This window comes from Atheta coriaria, unplaced genomic scaffold, assembly GCF_025399875.1.
Source record: "Atheta coriaria isolate IRGN ID8LTWV9N9 unplaced genomic scaffold, Caltech_Dcor_3.1 hic_scaffold_5_pilon, whole genome shotgun sequence".
Lineage (NCBI taxonomy): Eukaryota > Metazoa > Arthropoda > Insecta > Coleoptera > Staphylinidae > Dalotia > Dalotia coriaria.
In genome coordinates this window covers 10,624,147-10,634,027 of record NW_027045447.1, presented here as the reverse complement: position 1 = coordinate 10,634,027, position 9,881 = coordinate 10,624,147, and the positions used below count along the sequence as shown (strand labels likewise).

The 9,881-nt window shown below is 36.2% G+C and overlaps 1 protein-coding gene across 1 annotated transcript; it reads left to right on the top strand.

The window, feature by feature from the left end:
* The first annotated feature begins 3,395 nt into the window (after positions 1 to 3,395).
* LOC135791697 (ATP-binding cassette sub-family G member 1-like) lies at positions 3,396 to 9,553 on the top strand. The gene is given in 7 exon segments (XM_065302180.1): positions 3,396 to 3,873; positions 5,589 to 5,706; positions 6,975 to 7,161; positions 7,226 to 7,909; positions 7,911 to 8,096; positions 8,159 to 8,584; positions 8,649 to 9,553. Coding segments are annotated over 7 exon segments (2,127 nt in total). The 5' UTR covers positions 3,396 to 3,692; the 3' UTR covers positions 8,994 to 9,553.
* Positions 9,554 to 9,881: the final 328 nt, after the last annotated feature.

Below are 9,881 nucleotides of genomic sequence, written 5' to 3'. Positions count from 1 at the left end.
CAACCACTTGCACTGCACCCCACACACGCTATGCGAACAAATCGAAAGGGTTGTCTGATCCAAGACTAACATCGCTTACAAACGCAACCCTGCATATTAAACCATCAACCACAAATCGACGGCGTGCTTAATTTCCATTCACCTTTGGATTTCGCAAATCAAAAGCGAAAAAAACTTCAATGGGTTAAAGTTATCAGCGTCTGTATTCGTATACCGTTAATTTGTACACTCGGGCACTAGATTCCTGAGCCGACGTACAAAATTCACCAAAGGACGCTTATAGGTCATTGTATTCCATCCGGCAAGGGCCGCGCCGCGCAGACCGCGCACGGAACAGGTGAAGAGACGCCGGGAGACGGCGAGGCTGTTCACCTTTTGAATTCAGCGCGAACCAGCCATGCTGAGGATGCTACACGACAGCCCCACCAGATTCTTTCGGATTTTAAATTGCAATACGTATCACTGCATGCAGATGCAAATTACACCTTAAAATGATTTATTAGATGCAAAGGATGAAAAATTGATATTTAAACACCCAAACTATACATTCAAATGCGTAAAATTCAATTTTTAACGGCATTATCAACATAAACCATATAAAAGGCAAATATATATTATTATTTTAAATTTAAATTAAAGATATTAATCCTAACATCAAGCGCATAATGAAAATTTCGTTCTGCGCGTGATATTTAATAGACAAATGCATTTTGAGAATAGTTGAACTCTATACAACCATATACACCTACCAATTTAATCATAACAATGGCAAAAACTTTTCTTTAATTAAAATTATTAACCACATTAAAATAATCCTTTTACGATCATATGCTACCACCTAAAGCTCTAAATTTTCCTAAATTCAGATAACTTATCACACAAATGAAAAAGAAATAAAATTCTTCACGCTTTTCTGATAAAAATTTATTACCGTATTTACTCACTAGCGCAAAATCATAAATTTTATCCATTTACAGTATGCACGTTACTACTTGACTATATGCAACCATACACACACTGTAAATATTCGTTAGTGGTAACTGCAGGTTAACGAACCCGCAAATGAAATATTAATGCAGCAGGGAACATACTCAAAGTAATATAAACGCAAAAAAGTAATTACTTAAACTCTCATGTATGCTTTGGTTTATAGAAATTATCCTCATAAAAACCTCGCCGGATTTCTACTGGCATCAGACTGTAATTTGACATATACATCAAATTTATATTTTCGTGCACATGCACAGACGATGAAGCAAGGCACGTTTGCCTTTCTATTTGTCGAATAAGTGCCCAAGACACTCTTTCGCAATTGTTCAACTTGAGGAGCGTACCGTCGTCGTAAACATAATTGAATCGTGCCACAACATTTTATACTCGGTGCGCGTTGCGCCAACTCTCACTCTCTGAACTGTAAGCGCTTCAAGATTTTATTTACTTCTTACAACTTAGTCAAGAGAAATCAGCGGCGGCGCGAAGTCATCAACGCTTCTAGCTGCCTAGTGCAATAATCTCACATTGGATATCTACTAGTTTTAGAAACAATAATACATCATACTTGAGAAGTGTAATAATTCACCAAAGCATTCATCATGTTGACTAACATGGAATCAAACTATCAGATTCTCCTGAATAAAGGGTATGTACGTTTTGCCTTTGGCGTGTCGCACTGTGAATTAATTAATGAATAAGTGCGCCGTATGTTGCCGACGGATTGCTCGGGTGCAAATCAAGCAGGGGTCAAGTGTCAAGTATGTGTGTGTATGCAATATTCAGTTTATTCAGCGTACGTCATTGTCAGTTCAAAGCAAAAATAAAAAACGATCGGGCTATGATTGAATGTTCTAATCTGGAACGTTTATCGAATAATTTAATTGAGTCAATGCCTAATGTCTAGATAAAGGAGCAGTTGTAGTGTAACCTTTAAAATGAGCATAAGTACATCATAGATTTAATTTTTTAACGTAATTTGCGATTGTATAGGTTCTATTGTTGATAAAATATGATAAGATTGTGTTTTATGGAAGAAAGCGCATTAAGTAATTGATATAAAATTAGAAAATGAAATAATTACTGGCATGTAATTTCTAAAACATTAAAAATGAAAGTTTTGCGCCTTTGGTTGACTAGAATACTCTGTATAAAAAGTAGTAATGCTGTACTATTGGTGTACACTGTATGTATGTTGAAATTATTACTGAAAAACAAAATGGCGGATTAAACTAGTTCAATACTTTTTGCATTAAAATTCCTTACTAAATCTGTAGAGTTGCTTGATATTTGTTCTGAATTATTGACTCTCAACTAAACAATTTTAGCGTTATCGGCATTGTTATCGTTATCAGCTAATCCTGTGTCAAGTTAAACAATATACATTGCGTAATTTTATATTATAGATATCGATTTTTAAGATTTGCTCAATTCGATTGTGCATTGTGATTATATCTGAATTAAAACTTGAAATAGTATTGATATAACAGTAAATTTATGTATTTTGCAATTACGAGCCAACCAAATACGAGTAAACTAAAATGCTGTTTGGTTCATTTGTAATTTGTTTCGTATTTTTTAGTTTTATCTTGTTTTCTGCCAACGAAATTATGTTGTGCTACTAATTCGAGTCTAATGTTTCAAGGCTGTTTTCTCGCCGCAATCGGTTGCTGATGATTTACTTCTGTGGGCCATTATTTATGTAAATATACAGTGTCTGTCAACAAAACAAAATTTCAACAACAATTTTAGGAATTTTCTTTGATTTAAGCTAATATAACCTAACTTAGCCAAATACCAAAGATTTAAAGTTTTAAATCCAAAAATATTTGGCAAAAACTAAAGTTGGCTGTTAAATTAACGTTCAAAGTAAAAAAAAAAAAATGCGGAAATAAGTGTACCATAACTATTATTTAATATCAGTGGCAAAACAGTACATTTTACTAGTATTTCATAAAAACTAAATATATCTACAGGTTCCACAAATAAATACCTATAAATCAATATATTTTTATTTAACAACACCGATTCAATTGAGAAATGAATTATTGCGCCATTTTTTATGAGAATCTAAATCGTTTCGCAATAGTTTAACCTTTTTACATTTTATATATCTTGAATACTTGGTATTGCGCATGCACGCAACGTAATACGGTTCCAAATTTTCCTAAAACTGCATAAAAAGTTGGATTTGGCTGAGAATTTTGCCAAATCGCAAACTTTAATTCGAAGCGGTTTAATGCGCAACCGCCATATCAAGGTCCACGCGCCATTGCTGCCACAGCTACACCAATACTATCATGATGCACATACACAAACCCGCTGCGATGTCATGACAACACTCCTCGTCGACTCGGCGCTATACGACCGAACGGACCGAACGAAAATACAAAGTCCCTCCAATCAAATATCAAAGTTTACATGCGGCACAGCACGTTCGTATATTATCCGGGATGATTCGGTGTGCGTCAGTTCATTCGCGGAACGAACGTCGTCGCGTTCGCTGTTAATTATCATTCACACAGTGCATTTGTGCGCGCTGCATAAATGCAATTCGTGCGACGAGGATAAAGTGCACTGTGCCATTGTTTACTCAATTCATACGCACAACGAGCGGATATTTCGACGATAGAACACGGCAACGCGTGCGCGCTTATCGTGCCCACATTCACAGTGCTACAAGCGCGTAGTAAACAAAGAAAATGAAAGAGAAGAGTCCGGGCGAGATGGCGACTGACAATTTGTTGTTGAAAAGCAGGAATCCGGCGGAAGTCAAGGTGCAGATCGTGCCATCACAGCCGAAAACCCTTACACATCTTCCAAAACGGCCGAAAGTGGATTTAGCCTTCGAGAATTTGACCTACACCGTCCAGCAAGGAAAGAGTAAGTACAATCTGGCAACCATGTAGATTTGTTGCATGCTGTGTTCGTAAACACGCGTGGTGGATACAAAGCAGCAACACTACGCACGAGGCTTCATCGTGCATCTAAAATATTTACTCATCTATAAATATGTACTCTATTTACTCTTGTTTCAATTAGTATTTAGTCATTCTTACATATAGTATATATAGTAGTAAAATATCAAACTGTTTAAACAAAGGAATGGTTTTGTTTAATCATGCTTTGTTTTAATATTGAAGTTTTACTTTTTGATTCAATATCGCGTCACAAAGTGATCACAATGGAATCATTACATAAATTTCACATGTTTTGTGTTTTGTTAACCTTTTTAATGTTGCTCACCAATACATAACTAAACACTGTCATAACCTCAAATTTTGAAACTGAAAAACAGGCCTCTGGATCATATATACAAGAAATCATATAGAAATGTGCATGTATCAATTAACATCTCGACGAAGTACAATTAGACAGCAATGCATAACTACATACATTGATATGCATTTAACAAATGAGTCACAAGTAAAATACACATTGCAGTTTGTGCAATACGCCCATAATCCATCACGTATTGAATATTTACTTGTATTGGGAATTTAATTTGAAGATGTCTAGTCATAGACAACTAAATTAACATTCCATTCATGTAGTTAAATTTTCAATTACACAACAGTGCGTGCATGAAATTTAATTCACGTACTTGACGCTGATTAGTTTAATGTTGCACACGCTTATGAATTCAATAAATGGGTTCAAAGTGCTTCGTTATCAACATTTTCTGATGAACAATTATTACTCATCTGTTCCATTGTGTTTAATCTGAGTTGGACTTATTTTTCTGTGGCGTATGCCACAAACACTTTCAAATGTGCATATATTAAATAGCAATTTGTCGTTAAGTAGGCAAAAACACATTGGAGAGACCCAGACAGGCGCTCGTGCATTTAATAAACACTTAATTACATATTACCTATTACGGTTTAGAGAAGCCACTTTTACAATTATTGCAATATGCGTACTGTTGACTGGTTGCATGATGATCAAGTGGTTTCATGACTTCTATCATTTCTTGTTTCATTTGCAATTAATTGCGTTTTCGGCTCGTTTGCCTTGAGCTCATAGACCAAACAGACTCTCAACATCCAACTGAGTATTTTCCAATATCTATTTTTTACTGTTTACTCGAAATGAATTATTTTCTTGTCAATTTTATTATAGTATTTGTCAAACCTTATCAGAAATTTATGTTCTAGCACTAGAATTTGATTTGATGTGAGCTTGAAGGTCAGAAATTGTCTCCTCTAAAATGAATTCATACAAATAACAAATGCTCGTCAAGGTAATTTAAAATTGTGAAATCCACAACGATTTTAATTACATCGTACATTGACGCTCGCATAATAAATATGGACCGTGTCTTTCCGAAAACACTGCTTAAGTGTCCCCAAATTCTTCCATACACATCGATTGGCGGAACCAGTTTTACACGTTACTGCGTCTCATGGTGGCAGCGTTTTTTTCCCCAAAGAAATAAGACATAAAAACAACTTGTTTTGACCGTGATTTCAGATATACACAGGAAATAAAAGACTATATAATCAACTTTAAAGTCAGTCGTCTTCCGGAATATTTAAAGTCTATATGTTAATATTTTATAATTTTAACTAATTAATCTTTCTTTGGTTATTTTCCAGCAAGCAAAGTGATATTGAAGTCCGTCAGCGGAAGGCTTCGATCTGGCGAACTTATTGCTATTATGGGCCCCTCTGGGGCCGGGAAATCAACGCTCCTCAACATTCTCACCGGTTACAAGTGAGTTGAAACCGCTCACGCACGTCTGTCCACTGTTTGCGCACGTGCATGTGCAATTAAAATTATTTGTACGTAAAAATTGCTATTGAATCTACATGAATTAATGAGCACGCCATTATTTGCAACGCAGCGAATTTTGATTTCATCAAGTGATGATTAGTCAGTGGCGCAGCTACATATTTGTCATCCTTGGCATTCCCTCATTTTCTTCGACTTTTCTCTTCAGGAAAGCCACTCCTAAGAGTTGTGAAGGTCTTGGACTATTTAAGGAGTGATAATCTAGCAGCGGTTAATTCAGAAATCCAAAAACCTGGATGAAATAGAGTTTGAACCTACAAATATGTAATAATAATTGCTACGCCACTGTGTTTATTAGATGAGACGATGAGAGTGAACATGCATCAACGAAATGTTCACGTAATTCATGTCGATAAAGGATTATGTACACACGCCAACTTATTGATTAGAAATTTGTTTGCATAACTCTACTTTCCTGGTTATTGATGAAACAACGAATATGATTTCATCAATATATGAATTGAATATCAAATTTATGTTTCCATCGTATTTCGTTTGTTTTAAATGCATGTAACTACAGATAATTACATACTGTTGAGAGGATTAAGATTTAATTGCTTTTCCTTAATGTGCAATTTACGGAAAATGAGGCAGCGCAGGAGCCCTGAATATAAATGTTAAAATTTCATTAAAAGTATACGTTGCGTACGCCGAAAATATGTATAGGCTCGACGTTATTGCATGTCGGGGCGATTTGTAGCCTCTGTTTTAAAATCGCGTCATTTATATGCAGACAACGAATGCGACACGTACTAACGATGTTCGGAAATTTAAAGGACGCTACCGACATTGTCTTTTATATGGCTTTCTGCTTATACTGCCAAAGCTTTAATAGGCGCGCCAATAAGAATGTTAAATGTGCATTCATTCGCAGTTGGAGCAAATCTGCATTTTAATTCGGGGAATATGAATTTATCTCTGAAGTATTTGTTCCTAAACTTTAATAATATATCATAGAATGTGATAATGCCAATAAATCACAGAAGCACGTCTAATTGTACCGACGTAAACTGAAAAGTTAGTCTAATGATTCCTTACGCAACTGTTTTATGGCTTTACTGTAAAATCAGTTGACATATGAGACATTATAGTAGAGTAACATAATGGGATTATGATTACTCATAATGAGATTTGCCGTAAGCCGAATTACCGACATGAAACAAGTACTTATATGGATTTTTCTTTTGCAGAACCGAGGGATTGCAAGGCACGATTCTCATGAATGGCCATGAAAGGGATTTGAATCGCTTTAAGAAGTTGTCCGCGTATATTATGCAAGACAATCAACTGCATGCAAATTTAACAGTGGACGAGGCAATGAACGTAGCTGCAAAGTTAAAAATCGGCGACAAGGATGCAAAAGAACGAGAAGAGATTGTATGATTTATATTTAATTTTAAAGTTGTTTATAAAGTTGCTAACGTGTTGATTTGTATTCCAGATCAATGAAATTTTAGACACTTTGAGTCTCTTGGATCACAGACGCACGATGACTAGTGGTTTGTCCGGTGGTCAAAAGAAACGTTTGTCAATTGCATTGGAATTGGTGAGCAATCCGCCAATTATGTTCTTCGACGAGCCCACATCCGGCTTGGACAGCTCCAGTTGCTACCAATGCATCTCGCTGCTGAAGACCCTCGCGCAAGGCGGCCGAACAATTATTTGCACCATCCATCAACCTTCGGCGCGTTTGTTCGAAATGTTCGACCAGCTGTACACGCTCGCCGATGGCGAATGCGTTTATCAGGGATGGACGAAGCAACTGGTGCCGTTCCTTGGCAGTTTAAACCTACCTTGCCCATCGTACCACAATCCCGCTTCGTTTATTATTGAAGTTGCTTGCGGAGAGTACGGCGACAATACGAAAAAACTTGTCGCTGCGATTGAGAATGGCAAGCAGGATATTCGCGAGGGGAAATTTCCGCTGCAAAAAGATGAAAAACTGAACAATGCGTCCTACACTGCCGCGGAGACAAAAGATAAGAACGATACGTCTAACATTCAAGAAAAGTTTAATAACGTCAACGATGTCAACGGATGTGATAAGAACAATTTATTACCTAAGAATGCAATTAATGATATCTCCAAAGAAAGTAAGTCGTGTCTTTTATACACGGAAATAATACAATGATATTTATGACTGTATTTTAGATGGCCAAGTTGAAGATATGGAAAAGCAAGTGAATGCCAGCTCTTCTCTCTTGGACGATGATGATGGAAACGCCTTGATTCAACCTCGTTATGGTAACTCGGAACTCAATCAATTCTTCATCATTCTCAAGCGTACTTTGCTTTTCAGTCGCAGAGATTGGGTAAAAAATTGTGTTTTTTACTAGTTTCAATGTAAATAACGGTTGGTTTGTTTTGTTTTTAGACTTTGATGTACTTGCGTTTGTTTGCGCACATTTTGGTCGGTTTGCTAATTGGAGCACTTTACTATGATATTGGTAATGACGGTGCAAAAGTACTCAGCAATCTGGGTTTCCTTTTCTTCAATATGTTGTTCCTCATGTACACATCAATGACAATCACTATCCTATCTTTTCCTCTGGAAATGCCCGTACTGCTCAAAGAAAACTTTAATCGATGGTACTCACTGAAGTCGTATTACCTTGCGATAACAGTGAGTGACATGCCATTCCAAGCTATCTTCTGCGTCATTTACTTAACAATTGTATACTTGATGACATCACAACCGCTGGAGTACGCCCGATTTGGTATGTTCTTGGCAGCGTGTCTGTTGGTATCATTTGTTGCTCAAAGCGTCGGTCTTGTGGTTGGAGCTGCGATGAATGTGCAGGTAATGTCAAAGTTATTACAAGATTTTTATAGAATTCAATTAACATTTAATTTAATCGTTTTAGAACGGTGTGTTTCTGGCTCCGGTCATGTCGGTGCCATTCTTGCTCTTCTCCGGCTTCTTCGTGTCCTTCGATGCAATTCCTATATACTTACGATGGATCACATACCTCTCTTATATTCGGTATGGCTTCGAGGGTACTGCTCTAGCAACTTATTCGTTTGATCGTCCAAAATTGAAATGCTCAGCGCCTTACTGCCATTTCAAGTCGCCCATGACAACATTGGAGGAATTAGACATGGTGGAATCCAGTTACAGTCTGGACATTATCGCATTGGTCGTGATTTTCTTCGTTCTCAGAGTCGCCGCATACTTGTTCTTGCGGTGGAAGTTGCGTAGCAACCATTAAGAACACAACTGCAAATCTAATTAACATGCCTTATATACATGACTGAAATAATGCGTTCTGAACGCGTCATATAAAATTCGTGTCGCATTTATATTTGATACAATTCAATTTTACAACATTGACATTTTACATTGAAGCAAATTGCAACTCCAAAAAAGATAGTGTTATATTAATTCGATTTGTACTATGTTAGCTAGTGGGTGTTATTTATATTTATGTTAATACTAATGAGTTTAATTAGACAAATAAATTTATTGTTAGATTTTTTTTGCAATCTGTTGCATATAACTTTTATCTTGTGGAGTTTGGTTACGTATTTTGTAATTACTTTCTTATCATTGTATTAGATTTAAATATTACATGTACGCACGACAGGTTAGTGTAGGCTATCCCTCAAAGTTGATCCATTGTGATAGCAATTATAAAAGTAAATGTTCAGAGATTTGTAATTTGCATAGTGTGATGAGCAAGCTGTACACGTGGGGCTGTGATGAATTGATTTGTCAAACGCGATGTAACAAGTACTACAGATTTAAATATAACAGTTTTGTACAGTTTTATAGAGTTGCCGATATTTTTTGTGTAAAATTTTACAGTTTACCATTTGTTACAAACAAATATGAAGAATTTGCTTAGAATAAATCTAAAACCCAAAGGAGTGCTGGTTTTATCTACTAAAAACTATCATAGGTGTAATAAATGACTAAATAAGTTTAAGTTTGACTTAACTAATTGAATAACTTTATTCTGAGCAGCATACGGCACGTCCGCTTCGGTGTAGCAACTCCACATCTTACCACCCATTAATTTCATGCATAGTTAGCAAGTTATTTGAACAGAGTTTCCATTCTGCAAGTAAACTTTCTTATAATTACCATTGCAAATTTC